This window comes from Python bivittatus, unplaced genomic scaffold (assembly GCF_059951505.1).
Source record: "Python bivittatus isolate LINGU-HERP-01145 unplaced genomic scaffold, Pbiv_v1 ctg000850_np1212, whole genome shotgun sequence".
Lineage (NCBI taxonomy): Eukaryota > Metazoa > Chordata > Lepidosauria > Squamata > Pythonidae > Python > Python bivittatus.
The window spans coordinates 6,245,844-6,261,785 of NW_028277112.1; the positions used below are offsets into that span (position 1 = coordinate 6,245,844).

The window sequence follows — 15,942 nt, forward strand, 5'->3', positions numbered from 1 at the left end:
TTAGAGATCTGTGGAAAGACAGACGTTGGACATTCTCCCTCTTGTTCGATAGTTCAGAATTCTTTTTATTCTCGTGCTGTTTTTTTAAGTTTATACTTTTTTATTTAAGACAATAAATGTACAATCCTAAAACTTCCATTTTTGCAAGTGTCATGTTAAGTATAGCTATTCAACTGTGATAAAAATCCAGTGAATGGATTTCACTGATGTAATTTCTAATCATTCAAGAAGTATCACTGTCTTGATACCAGACATACTAAATCATGGCAACATTTCTGTGTTGCAAATATGTTAAAATATATTGATGTATTAACTTAAAATTCAGTTGGCAAATAAGTCTCTGTTCTGATCCTAAAATGGAAGTTTAATTCATATTAAACTGTATAAAAGGCCCACATCTTAAAACCTAGTTAATTTTGTCAATTTCTGCTACAAGCCAAAGAAAAGCAAAAAGAAATATAAACAGTAATTCCATGCTAATTAAACCTACATGTTTTTTTCTTATAGCTAATGTTATCTTCCCAAATATCAAGACAAACTGGAAGCTACATAAATATATAATTCAGTTAAAAACAAATCAGAGTTTTCAATGGGCTCCTTCTCTTTCCATTAAGAATCAGAGTGCAGCATCTATTTAAACAAATTTTATTAACATAGTCAAGCAGTGATTAACATTCACGTCTATTATCACATCATACAAATGTAAATACAAAATTACTACATTACAATATATATTCTCTGCATGATCCAAAATATTTGGTGGCCCCAAAAATTCTTTAGAATTCAGCAGCTTATCAAAAATTGAAACCATATTGTGTTTAAAATGAAGCTTTGTTGGCAGAGGCAGACAAGAAAAACCAGCTTAATACAGTTTGAGAAGTTGCTGAAGGATATGTTTGAAGGGAATATTCTAACACACATAGAAAACACATCCAATTTAACGCTTCCAAGCAAAACTCATACAACCTAAGTTGTCAGCAGAAAGATCTGGCTATTTTACTATTTTTACTATTGTGAGTACATCCAATTCTAATAAACAACTTATGACAAAGTTGATTAGGAGAAAAATGATAGTATCTTTAGGGGAAAGAAGGCAAAAATGTGCCATCCAAAATGTTTTAACTGTACATACGAAAGTAGTACTGATTCTAAAATGAACTGTCACACAAGAATCAAGTTGGTAGGTGATGAAAGATAGGGAGATACCATATCATCAATGCTACAATTAATTTGCAGTTTAACTGTCTTGGTTAAAAAGTGCATTCATCCAGCAAAACAAGACTGAATAATTACTTTAATATAACCATTAAGAGTTTCCCTGTTATGATTTCACTCAGTCTTTTAGTGATGAAACTGCACTGCATGCCCATACTAAAATTTCACTCAGGACAGCCTAACACTGATTTGTTTTGACCAGCAAGTATGAAGAGTATAGCTTAAGTTGCAGACATTTTTAATTAAGTAGCATCTGAAGTTTTAGTGCAGTGTTAAATTGTATTAAAATGTCAAGATGTTCATCTAATCACTTCAAAATCAAAGTATCCTAAAGAGCCAAATGCTTACCACAGTAAATAATTCATATACAAACAGCAACATTATTTTGAGATTACTGCTTGGCATATAATAGTTTACAGCAGGAAAAAAAGGGTGATCTTCATGTTTATTGTCTAGGCATTCAGAAATGTTGTTCGTTATTCCAAAAAAACCTAGACTACTACACATGAACATACTCCAGAAGTATTTATATTAGGTAATAATCTGTTTTGTTTTACATCAGGAACATAACTTTGTACTGCAATATAAAGTCTCTTTTATGGTGATTTTTGGGTACTATTCATACAGATGCATTCTTCTCTTAAAAAGAATGTTATAACATCCTTGTTAATACATTCAATATGAATAAAATAAGCATTGCTGTCCCATAGTAACTCAATTTAGATATGAAAGTTTAAGACATTAGGCAGTTCTATATGAACAACAAACTGGTACTCTTATGACATAAGCCTCTATCTAAACAAAAGGGTACAAGATTATTTACCTGAGATAAAACTAGTATGAATATTTCTTATCCAAATAACAGAAATTTCAGCTTTGGAAATCCTCTTGCAATAGTATAAATCTAAATTACACAGTATTTATGTAGCTTAAGTACTTCAATGCCAATGCTAAAGAAAAAGTCAGAAGTATCACAGTGTCAATATTGTTTATTACAAAAGTAAAATTACTTTTAAAAAAACCTATTGGCTATGTATTTTATGAATATTACCCATGACTTCATCTTCAATGTGGCAATAAACCAAGACTACAATCCTAAGCATACTTACTTGGAAGTGAGTCCTCTGAAATGTATAGTATTTCAAATTAAATACGATTAAACATTGAAATCTAGATCAAAGACCTGATTCCTACACACCAGTTTAGAAAAAAATAAGATAAAAATCTTACAAAATGTTATCCATTCCCCTTCAATTGAAAGAAATGCAACAAAGACTTTAGATAAGACTTTTTCCCTTAATAGTCACAAACTCAACTATCAAAAAATCTTTCTATGTTAGCCAAGTTGAACTGCAAAGGAGATACTTTTACATTTTTTTAAAATATACTTTCTGTTACCAACTTAGGTTGATCAGCAGCTTTGTTCATTGTTAGAATCCTTCAAAAAGCAAAGGGGCCTTCAACATGAAAACAAAGCCATATATAAAACAGTAAACACTGACCTCCTGAGGTTCCTACAACAAAAATATTCAAGTAGAAAATCTACATCACTTAGCAGCGGCTATTTCTGTAGTTTAGCACACTAAGCACTTAATTCACTGTGTAAGGAGCAGGTTTTTAGTAAGCCGTGCTTGTAGCATGCCAAGAGGCAGAGAACACTGGAATGTAACAAAGACAAACACACGATTCTACAGAACAACATTCAATCAACATTCAAAACTGTCAAGAATACACAAAAAGAATTAAGATGTTTCATATATCCCATGATGCAATATATTTGATTTACAACTTAGTGTTGTATTAGAATTCTCCTTACCTCAAATTCTATACCAAGCAGCTTCTGCAAGTATATTAAATTTTTATTCATTATGAATACTATATTCATAATGAATATTATGAATATGGTTTGCTATGAAGCATTAATTTGTTAATTCTAATTTTAACTGCAGTATTGCTTTGTTAATTTTCTGTGTAATCAGCTAAATTACAGTAAAACAGTCACATCCCTTTATATTAACCCATGTAATAAAATTATCTCTCTATATAAGTGGCTTATATGCGCTAATCTTTAATGTTATCTGCAACTCTCAAGTTCAACTACAGAAGGGCCAAAATAAATAAAGGTTTCGTTTTAGAGAATTCCATATAGAAATGTAAACCCTTGCCAAAAGGCAAGTTCTAGCCTTAGTAAATGTTAAGATTTACTTTCTTGGGAATTCATATCTACTTCCTTGATTGAAAAAGCTATAACTGAATGGTCAATTGAAAGTTCTGGCTTCCAACAGAGCAAGTTAGTTGAAAGTAGATCACTATATATGATTTTATTCCAGTGGTTTTAATGGCATAGTAGCATAAACTTAATTGTTCATAGATTTTTATACAGAACATATTCTAACAAGTCATTTTCAAACATATTTGACCCCACTGAAATTTGCAAAGGGAAAAAAAAAAGGAATGTATAGGACTTGTGCATGCTCCCATGCATTAAACAAAAACCTGAAATAAGATTTCATAAATTCACACTCACACAAGATTGAACTTCAGTGCAATGGCTAAATCATACAATAATCAAAATCATGCAAAGTCAATCTCTACAAAAATGCTTATCCAGTATGTTTTTTCAATGTAAAGATGAGAAGCTAAAATGTAAGGCGGTTGTTATGGCTTTTCTTTTCTTTTTTGCACAGATTAATTTTGCAGCACTTAAGGGAAAATGGAAAAGTGTGGCTTCATCTCTGACCAGCAGAGTTATTTTCTTTCCATTTTCCTTTATCATCATGGGATACTCTTTATGCAACCTAAATTTATCACACTTTCACTTTTATAGTAACACAAAATCAAGTGTACCAGTTAGATTTTCACATTCACAGTACATAAGAAAATACACATGGAAAGAAAAGTGAAAGGTAAACTTAACAAGGATTTATTCACAGAAATACAAGCAAATAGAAAAGGGAAGCAGAAAAGCTAAACAAATGAAATGAAAAGGATCCAAACGAACATTCACTCTGTAGCTTTTAACTTGCACCCCTGTGTGCTCTCTCTAGGACACAATGGGCCACCAACATGCGCCGATACAGTGTAGATACCCTGCTTTACATATACTAACTTATGCATCTCTTTAAGATCATGCTTTGGGGGGGAGGGGAATAATAAAATATAATATGTTGGGTGTGAATAAACACAGAAATGTAGCAATCATGTCATCAATTTTCTACAATTGTCTTTAGGCATCAACTAACATTTATGTAACCTTTAACAGGTCTTACCTTATAACTCATTTTAGAAGATTTGATAAAAATCACTAATAGTATAACCATGCAGAAAGCACATCACACTGACAGCACAGAGGCAATACTTTGCACAGCTATATCTGCTTTCCACATTGTGCAGGTTACACAATACAATATCAATCGTATTCCTAAGAGATCCTAAAAGTTATTTTGAGGCCTAATTGTAACTACAGTATTTTATACTTATATCTTAATAAAAATAAAATCCACAGAATTTTAAAGGAATTTTAAATGCAGGGTTATACTGCACGAATTGGTAAACTGCAACACAAAACTGGCGCAAAGTAAGTAATGTATACCACTCTCACTCCTTGATGCAAGCATGCTACTTTCCCACTAAAAATATGCTTGATCACTATGATCCAAAATGCATGCCTGAACCTTAAACTGCACATTTAAGAATTATGCCTTACTCTAGAAATTAAATCTAATGAAGTACAACCATCAAATCATATCTACTACCTTTTAAATGTAAAATTAAAAAGATTAATCTTTCTTCTGAAATGCCCGTCCCCCCCCACCCAAAAATGAAAAGGAGTGACTTATTTGGCATCTTGCAGGTTGCTTCATTTGTTTGCTTTAACCTTTATTACTTCATTATGGGGTTATTTAAATTTGTACACTGCAAGTGCTTACTCCTAATACAGGTAGCAAGCTTCACCTTAACTGTACTAACTTCATTTGTTTAGTTCTTCATCAACATGCAATACCTAGGAATCCCATCAAGATGAAACAATGCAGAAACCCCTTGTTATACCTTTAACTGTCTGTAATTGCCATTCTTCTGTTTCCTTTATCGCATGAACACAATGTATTTTCTCTTTACATATTCCCTATGGATCTATTTTATAATTTCATTTTGGTACAATTCCCCATAATATTGCAGAATGTGCTGTTGTGAACAGACTTTTTTGCGCATCTTCACATCCAGTGCAGAATTGTAACAGGAGACAGATTTCCACCCACAAAAGCTCCAGATGTTAAAACATTTCCCAACATCGGCTTAATACAGTGACGGCAACACCTCCCTCCCGCCCCTCCCAGTAGGCTTGGGATTGTACTGTATTCCCTACTGGTTTACCCTTCCCCCCAGTAAAGGGTAACATTTTTCCCTGGGTGCAGAGGCTTCCTCCCAGTCTTCCAGGCTGAAGGACCTGCAAGAAGCAAATAATTAGTTTTTATTCAGAAAGCAAATGTTTAATATTATTATTAATACACAGTTCTTAAACAGATAGGAATACAAATTAATGTTGCTCTGTAGTATGCACTTCTAAAGCAAAGCACCATTATAGTATTTTCAGAGTGAAGTTAGCTGCTATTCCTTGAACTTTTTTTGTATTAAATACATCATCAACAGGTCTCATAATATTTCTAGTCCCATTTTAAAAAATAGCTGAAATAATAAGCTCAATTAAACCAGACAAATCACTAATGCCTAGAGACAAGACTGTGTAGGTAAAGGCCATCTTCTTTGCTATAGTTTAAATTTCTCTTGATTTTAGGAGTTCCAACTATGATACTTCATTAAAAGCTTATATATCATGTACAGAAATTACAAATCATAATATAAGCCTATGTACAGAAATTACAATTCAGGTATCACACTTTTACCTCCCAAACTCAGTTCTAGAGAAGAACTGATAAAGTGCAGACAGGGATAGTTTTCATTATGCATGTTTTTTTTTTTAAATGAGTTTACAAAAATTTGCTCTCTTCGTAAGTGGGATGAAAATAACTTGAGATTTTTTAAAAAACTAAATGGGGGGGGAGACCCCAAAATGATGGATTTCTTATTTATTTATTTACTGTTCAGTGATGTTTATTCAGACACCATTGCATTGATGGATGAAAAGGAACCGCATACTACAACATTATGGAATCAGGAAAGAATTGCAGTCATCTTTAAGAAGAATGGAGCATTCTCCTCGGTAGGTATGGTGAACCAGTAATGACCCTGGAGAAACTATGTGATGGTAGTTAGAAAAACATGATTTAAGGAAGAAAATGTAAGACAGAAACTCAAATTAGTCTGTCTTAACTCTACTGAATACAAGAGGCAGGGAAAACGCTGTCAGACTTTCAAGGCTTTGTTACTATAGCCTATATCAATAAAAAAGAGTTTCAGTTATTTACAGTGGGGCAAAAAAGTATTTAGTCAGCTACCAATTGTGCAAGTTCTCCCACTTAAAAAGATGAGAGAGGCCTGTAATTTTCATCATAGGTATACCTCAACTATGAGAGACAAAATGAGAAAAAAAATCCAGAAAATCACATTGTCTGATTTTTAAAGAATTTATTTGCAAATCATGGTGGAAAATAAATATTTGGTCACCTACAAACAAGCAAGATGTCTGGCTCTCACAGACCTGTAACTACTTCTTTAAGAGGCTCCTCTGTCCTCCACTCGTTACCTGTAGTAATGGAACCTGTTTGACCTTGTTATCAGTATAAAAGACACCTGTCCACAACCTCAAACAGTCACACTCCAAACTCCACTATGGCCAAGACCAAAGAGCTGTTGAAGGACACCAGAAACAAAATTGTAGACCTGCATCAGGCTGGGAAGACTGAATCTGCAATAGGCAAGCAGCTTGGTGTGAAGAAATCAACTGTGGGAGCAATAATTAGAAAATGGAAGACATACAAGACCACTGATAATCTTCCTCGATCTGGGGCTCCATGTAAGATCTCACCCTGTGGGGTCAAAATGATCACAAGAACGGTGAGCAAAAAATCCCAGAACCACATGGGGGGACCTAGTGAATGACCTGCAGAGAGCTGGGACCAAAGTAACAAAGGCTACCATCAGTAACACACTATGCTGCCAGGGACTCAAATCCTGCAGTGCCAGATGTGTCCCCCTGCTTAAGCCAGTACATGTCTGGGCCCGTCTGAAGTTTGCTAGAGAGCATTTGGATGATCCAGAAGAGGATTGGGAGAATGTCATATGGTCAGATGAAACCAAAGTAGAACGTTTTGGTCTAAACTCAACTCGTCGTGTTTGGAGGAGAGAGAATGCTGAGTTGTATCCAAAGAACACCATACCTACTGTGAAGCATGGGGGTGGAAACATCATGCTTTGGGGCTGTTTCTCTGCAACGGGACCAGGACGATTGATCCGTGTAAAGGAAAGAATGAATGGGGCCATGTATTGTGACATTTTGAGTGAACACCTCCTTCTATCAGCAAGGGCATTGAAGATGAAACGTGGCTGGGTCTTTCAGCATCACAATGATCCCAAACACACCGCCCAGGCAACGAAGGAGTGGCTTCGTAAGAAGCATTTCAAGGTCCTGGAGTGGCCTAGCCAGTCTCCAGATCTCAACCCCATGGAAAACCTTTGGAGGGAGTTGAAAGTCCGTGTTGCCCAGCGACAGCCCCAAAACATCACTGCTCTAGAGGAGATCTGCATGGAGGAATGGGGCAAAATACCAGCAACAGCGTGTGAAAACCTTGTGAAGACTTACAGAAAACGTTTGACCTCTGTCATTGCCAACAAAGGATATATAACAAAGTATTGAGATGAACTTTTGATATTGACCAAATACTTATTTTCTACCATGATTTGCAAATAAATTCTTTAAAAATCAGACAATGTGATTTTCTGGATTTTTTTCCCCATCTTGTCTCTCATAGTCGAGGTATACCTATGATGAAAATTACAGGCCTCTCTCATCTTTTTAAGTGGGAGAACTTGCACAATTGGTGGCTGACTAAATACTTTTTTGCCCCACTGTATATAGAGTCTGTTTCCTGACCTAGTCTAACTCAAAAGGCTGAAAGTAGGTGATTGTAGATCGTGTATGTTGAGGTTTGAAAATATGCAAATCTTTGCATGTTCAGGCTACTTCAATTCAATGTCTACACTCGAGACTTTTCTGTATTGCAAATGGAAGAAACAGAAGAAGAGGAAGAGTGTTTGGCCCATCTGCAAGAACACTGAAGACCTGCTTTCAAGTAGCTTAGTGGAGATGCCTCATTAAGGCCAGCTTAATTTTCTGTGTGAATTTAACATTAGATAAGAGGCTACATGTATTTGGCCAGATGGAAATCAGATATCATATTCTTATCCCATTGAAAGAATAACACTGCACACTGAAGTGGAAAACTGATACGTTTGACAGGCAAGTCATACAAGAACATCTAAATATATTTTCAGTATTACAACTATCATTTGTTATGTATAAAGATAGTACCTAGATGTTTCCATGTCTCTTTTGGGGCTAGAGTCTCAGAAAGATGAAACACAAGTACTGATACTTGTGGTGATGAATTATATGGCTGTGTGGAGAATGGAACAGGGTCCATATCCTGCAGTGGGGCCTTTCCCCTGTGACCGATTCCAAGCAGTGTTAATTATCTTTGTGATGGATGGAGATATAATTTTCTTTTTGCAACTGCTTTTTCCTAAAAGATTCAAGAGCTTCCTGAATTCCCATTCCAGCCTGAAGGGGAAAACATGATCTGCTGACTAAAAATCTCACATATTTTATTCCTCTCTAGGCAGACTTTAATCCTAGAATTACAAAGTCAACAAGAAAATGAAAGTAGTAAACAACAGTAGAAAAAAGAATTTGGGGCATTTCTGTTTTGTTGGATGTTTTAGACAGATGAGGCTCCCAGTATTAAAAAGAGGGAAAAACAATCAAGTATTAGGAAAAAGAGAAAGTTAAAACAGAAATTTAAAAAGTGTGACATAAAAAAGTTATGTATCTCTCTCTAGATAGAAACATGTATTTTAATTTTGAGAAGAGCAGAAAAGGAAAAATGAAGAACTTCCTTTCCAGAGACAAAGTAGCAAAGCTTTATAATTCCTGTAAATAATAACCACTCCCATTAATAAAAAGCCAAATTGGAGATAAATGCAACTTGGTTAATCCACTAAATCTCATAGGCTGTGGCATAGTTCCATGAACAAAAATGACTGGGTTTGAACCACAGACTAAGCTAAAATGTAGTTATTTGGTTTGTGTTTTTGAGTATTGTGAGAATCTAGATGTTGATTCAGAATGCTGTGTGAACTAGACCATTGCATTAAGCAATAGGGAGGCATATTTCATAGCACATTAGGTAAACATAGTAATTTCATTCTGCTAAACCTGGTTTAAAGATTTATCGGATTGTATAAGTCACTAAATGAGGCTGTCCCACTGACTGTTGCAAAACCGCTGAAGAAACTAGTGCTCATTTGTAGTAGAAAATCTGTAGTTAAATACATAGACCAACCAATAAAAAGTACACAGAACAATTCATGTATTGGAAAACACAAAGTCCTACAGGCAGGAAAGATCATGGGGGGTAGATAGTTGAGAGATAAATTATTTACCTCTAATTATGGTACTGCAGCTTGAATACATGAGGTTAAACTCCATAGTAAGCTGCCAGGCGCTCTTTTAGAGGAACAGGAAACTGGTCAGAGAAACGCCTCCAATTTTCATCTCCAACTTGATTTTTAAATCCATGAAGGATCTGAAAATTAACTGAAAGTTAACTTTTTTCAAAGACAGACTACATTTGAAAAATAAATTATTTAGTTAGCTATGAATTAAAGGCACAGTGCCCAAATATTAGAGACTTGTAAATCCTTTGGAAGATACGTTTTGGAATGCATGAGAACACATACAAAGCACCTCTTTTCGGATTGTTAAAATGGTTAAATCCACATCTTTTTGCAGACTCGTGTAGCTGTTTAGCAGCTGCTCTTAGTTATCCCTGCATGCATATGCAAATAGAGCCACTCTGCTTTACATATATTATAACAAATTAACAGCAAAGACGTAACAGTATATTTGCAATATAATGTAATATCAACATGAATAATAAAAAGAGAAAAGGGACAGAAACAGACCAATTCCAAAAAATAGTATTTAATTGTCCATTTATCAAAAATAAATGAAACAAACTCAAATGTTAACAAGTGACATATTTTAACAATCCATTTTTAAAAATCATACGGACATTTCCCTCTTTTTACTGGTCCATGCCCAAAAGTCCACAATTCTTGATCTTTTGATGAAACCCAAATTCTGGGTTTTAGCAAGAAGCCATACACAACTATCATCCAGAATCATATTAACGTATTTTTAGCTTAAGATATGTAGCAGTAATAGGACAAGTCTAAACCATATGAGTTAATGTCCAACTTCTAAATTTCATCCTCAACAGCAATAAAATGGCAATCGAACCTTACTAAAATTCTATGAAGTGCCAATATATATGAAACAAAATGTTTCATTGTATTTTATTGCATTTTAAGATCTAAGACCATTATTCCAGAGGTTGCATAAATAATCAGTTTCATAATATTTATTTATTTATTTATTTATTTATTGGCTTAGAAAGATAAACTCCAATCATTGTGGAAGTCTAATGTTAACTATAATGTACTTCCCCATTATTTTGATGCTGAAATATAAGCAGCTTAATGGTAAAAGAGTGAAAATTATATTAGTATGTCAATATTTTCTATAAATATCTTACAGCACTAAGAACAAGTATTAAAACTGATTCCAACATCAGCAAGGATTCAAATGCTTGTCAAAATTTCAGAGATAAATAGATAAGATAAACAAAGGGATCTAAATTTTAAACATAATTTAAAACCCCAATCCATACACTTGTCAGAATTCCTGCTATGACCCAGTGACTTTAGGTTAAATTTAGAGAATGAGAAAGGATAACAAATTGGTATTTCTGCCCTATCATTATATCATATCATTTTATGCTGAGCCTCTCACTGCAATTCTTTTACTTTCAGAATGTATAATATTATAGGCAAGAGGCTGTAAAGCGAGATTAAAAAGAAAAGGAGAAATAGAGAGCAACAATTACTAATTATTTTACAATTATTAATTACTTGTCATTTAGGGACATATCAATCCAAAGTACAAAACTTTAGGAAAACCCAAAGTATGTCAAAACCTCTAAACTTCCAAGAAACTGTTATCAAGTGTTCTTGGCATCTAAAGAAATAGCAGCTGCTTGATTTGTCTACTGAGGATTAAAGAAGATTTTAATTTAAAATGTGAAATCTAAAATTGTTAGAGCTTTGCATGATCCTGTATAAATCTAGCCTCAACTACATTAACAATAGGTCAAAGCAGTTGTTAAAATGTTAGCATCCTTTATTTATCACGAAAACAATTCTATAACTAGAACACATAGCAGGATCTTTCCCTGGTTGGGGCATAATGAAGCATATATCCCATCATCTATTGTTGAATAACTGAAATTATACAATTTGGAACAAAATATTAAGAACTGTTAATTAATAGATCTAGATTCTGTATACACTTGTCTGTGTGTATTCTGAACAAATGATAAAATATTTCAATGCATAATAGGCGGTTTTCAAATGTTCCTCTTAGCAATAGAGTCTTGGAATGATGAACACGAAGTAAGAATTATTCTCCTATGGACTTAGATGAATCTCTTTTGTACACATATATAATTGCTCCAAGCTCTTCAATATGGAAGACTAGCGTAATAATGGAATCTTTCATTTAACTGTTCTAATGTGTCCAGGGAATGTGAAGGACTTTCTGGGCCATCACAAGTCATGACAGTCCCACAGAAAGAAGAAATGAAAGGAAAAGTTGAAGGAAAAAAGTGAAGAGAAATGGAGACAAAAAGTAAACAGTAAAATTTCTCCAGGAGCTCTTACCAAAATAGGTAGCACCAAGGAACTGGTGGGAAAGTGCTGTTTGCTGCCACCTAGAGCTACAAAAAAAACATTCTTTGGTCTTGCCTATTGGTGCAAGGGGAAAAGCAACCCAGCTAAGGAAATCTTTTAGCAACTAGTGGGGAAAAAAATAATGCAATCATCCCTAATGATAGATCCACACACAGAAATTATGTACAGCATTTGCACGTTACCAAAATACAGTAGTCAGGTACTATTCAAAACACTCTTACCTCACACTTTTAAAAATAATATACTCCTTTGAAAAAAGTTATTACCTTACAGAACATGTCTCGGAGATCATCTTTTGGGCTAATCCATGATGCAACAGCATCACAAAAAAATATAAAGTCCTGCAAATGTTTATAGAAATTGTAAATTAGAAAGGTCCACTTACAAATGAACAGAAATGCAATAAATTATTTCAAAAATAAACCTTATACTCTTCTGCCTCACAATTTGAAATATCAGAAATAATTCTAAATAAAATGCAATTATCTTTCATACTGATATCTTATATGCCTAGAACATTCCCTTTTCAAAACTTTAGTCAGCTCATATATACAGGTAGTCCCTAGTTTAAGAACAAGTTCTGTTCCCAAGGTCTCTCCTTAAGTCAAATTTGTACTTAGCTGGAACAGTATTATTGTATAATACTGCGTAAGTAGTACTGTGAAATTAACTTGAACCATTGGTATATTTAACTCGAATCATTATGTATTTAACTTGAATTTCACTAGAGTAGGCTCTGTTCTTAACTATGGGTTGTCCTTAAACTGGGTGTTCTTAACCCAAGGACTACCTGTATTTGTTTCTTTGTTAATTAATCAAATTTGATTATTCAAATATTCAAAGGGGTTGAATCTTCTTAGTATTACATATTTCAGTTTGTGGAACCCCCATTCTTCCTGAACAATTAAACCGTTTCCTACAGAGATGGAAACACCAAGTTCCTCCGCTTGCTAATAAGGCTTGCCCCATTCAGTTCTTTGCAGGAAGTAGAAATACGGAAAAACAATTCCATATTCCTTTGTATGAACGATCTGCTTCTTTTCTTCAAAAGAATGGGATAATGGAATAATACATAATGGAATCCATACAATATTTTTTATCAGAATAAGTAGCTGAATTTAATTTAGAATATGCATTGATAGTTTATGATAGGAAAAGTGTGTTGTTGCTGTCTGAGGCATTTGATCTAGAAGTAAGTTCCACTGACATCAAACTAATACAAATGCAATTGTTATTCTCTATTTACAGAAACGAAAATAGGAGGAGTTGTTTATCTCATTCCTACTCCCAAAAGAATGACTTTGGAAGTGGGACTGAATGAAAACTCTGGAATGTGCATGAAATCCATGGACTGAGAACCTCCTTTATATGTGGACACTGCTATAAGCGAGTGAGAACAAAGCACTGGTAATGGGTTCTCTGTCTGTCCGCCTCATTTCGGTGCTCGCCTTCTATAGTTAGGAAATTCCTCCTCTGCTTTCCCTTGAACAGGAGTAGATTTTTGTAGGATTTTCTAATGACTGAACAAGATTAGGTCATAAGCATACCTACCTGGAATAAAAGCCACTGAACTCAACATGACTTACTACTGAGTAATTGATGCTTGCAGAGTCTAAAGAAATTGATGCTTGCAGAGTCTTAGTAATTGATGCCTACTTAAACTTTCTGCAATTAGTCCCTCCCTCCTTTCTTTCCCTACCCAGCATCATCTTCATCCTCTTTTGTTCTACACCTTCTCCTTTTCTCCTATCTCGTAACACTACAACTTCTTTTCACTACATCTCCATCCTCCTCATCTCCATCTTCACTATTTCTCCTAGAAGGGGGATATGCAGGAATGTGTATATACTTATATGTGAATATTTATGAGAGACACAGAATGGTTTGTGTACGAGAAAAAACTGTACAGTAATGTAACAGGGGAATCAATTTTACAAATGGATTGCCTTATTTTACAGGCAATATTAATCAGTGGTTATTAATTCAAGTAATATCGATTCATTTTTTGGTTCTCCCACAGTTATTTTTTCCAATGTAATCTCTGGCCAGCATCCATATAGTCATATATTCATACATACACACACACACACACAACACACACACTGGTTTCAGCTGGAGTCTGGAATCTTTAGCTGGCAAAATAGGGAAGTTGGGCAATTTACAGAATTTCTTGAATACTAGCTTAAATTTTGGATTGTCTTCTTTTCAAGTTAATACAGCATTTAGAACTAATTTTATTTTCCCTTCTCACCTAGTTTGGACAATGCTCACAATTTCTTTCACTTTAAAAAGGCAACTTGGGGAAAGGTGATTTGGTTCATAGACCTGGTAACTATTACAAATGATTATCTCCTTAAGTTGCCAGGGTTGCGGGGCAGAGAAAAAAGGATGACTTTTAGTTTCCCTAATGTATCAGTTACATTAGAGAAGATATGACTAACAGAATTGCTGGAAAGAGGTTAGACACATAGCTTTCCCTTCTTCATAGCTCCAAAGCAACTATTCCCACATCCTGAAGAAATGGGAAGCTTTGACCATCTATATGTCACATACTTGTCTATCTATTACTGTTTAAATTCCAGTTTTTTCTCTTTGTGAGTATTTAATCCAATTAGGCCAGAAAAATTTAAAAAGAGATCTTGGCTATAAGAACGTTTTAATAATCTAGTGGCCAAGCCAAAAAGCTAAAGCCAAACAATTTTGCAATGCCCAACATACAGTGGAATGTAGAAGTCTGATAATATTAGAACCTAACTTAGTCAAAACCTTATATAACAATTTCTTAAAACTGCAAGCAAGGATTATTAAATATTGTTAAGAATATCATTGCTGTTACATGTAAAAGGAATTGGATATTTATTTGCTGATACCTTACTTTTAAAAGAGAATTATGTAAACATCAGCATATATAAGATCTGGTGTTTTTAAGTTGAGAACTTGCTATAAAACAGTTTTAAAACTTCAAGTACCATCCTCATGTTGAGGGAGATTTTAAAATAGAGCATATTGGAACCTGACTATTGCAAGTAACAGAACAGCAGAGACAATTTTCATTTTACACAATTAACACCATTTTTGATTTCTAGAGTTCAGATATTCCTAGATTTTTCTTAATACAGGTAGTCCATCAGCAACTGCCTCATACAGCAACCTTTCACAATTGCGACAGTGATGAAAAAGTAACTTTACAACCAATCCTCACATTTATGAACTTTGCAGGTCTGTAAAACAAAGGAAAGCTGAAGTAAGATCATAAGCCGTCACAGTTTCACTTAGTGACTGCTTCACTTAACGACCTAGTTGCTGGTCCCAATTGCTAAACAAGGACTACCTGTACCTTTATATTTGGGGACAGATCACCAGTTTTAGAAGTAGCCGTCTATTAATACATATTGTATTCTGTCTATTAATACCGTTTTTTAAAGAGTTAAACCTTAGTTTATCAAAATTCCAGATTCGAGTCATAGGACTCAAGAATTTTGTTTTAATTTAGGATGTTGCCTTCCAGTGATGTTACTGTATTTAGCACATTAAAAAAAAAAAAATCATAACTGCAAAAGTGAAGAGATGTTTCAGTTTGCTGTCTTATCAAGACCAGTGCAAGACTTACTTGGACTACTCCACTAGGATTGACAGTAATCATGGTACAAATCCCACGGAACGCTGAATCTTTTTCCTCATTGTCCCTTATGTTTCGCAGAGAGGTGCACCTAATATAATAAAGAACCAAGTTTTAGTTTT

At 34.3% G+C, this 15,942-nt stretch overlaps 1 protein-coding gene across 1 annotated transcript in view; it reads right to left on the minus strand.

Annotated features, from left to right (window-relative positions):
* Nucleotides 1–629: 629 nt before the first annotated feature.
* Nucleotides 630–15,942, minus strand: part of TNPO1 (transportin 1) — a 58,024-nt gene continuing 42,711 nt past the window's right edge. Inside the window, exons 22-25 of the mRNA XM_007438202.3 lie at nt 15,812–15,911; nt 12,468–12,542; nt 9,835–9,977; nt 630–5,662 (exon numbers count right to left, since the gene is read on the minus strand). Coding sequence (XP_007438264.1) covers nt 9,870–9,977; nt 12,468–12,542; nt 15,812–15,911 — 283 coding nt within the window. The 3' untranslated portion in view covers nt 630–5,662; nt 9,835–9,869. The remainder of the gene's footprint in view (nt 5,663–9,834; nt 9,978–12,467; nt 12,543–15,811; nt 15,912–15,942) is intronic.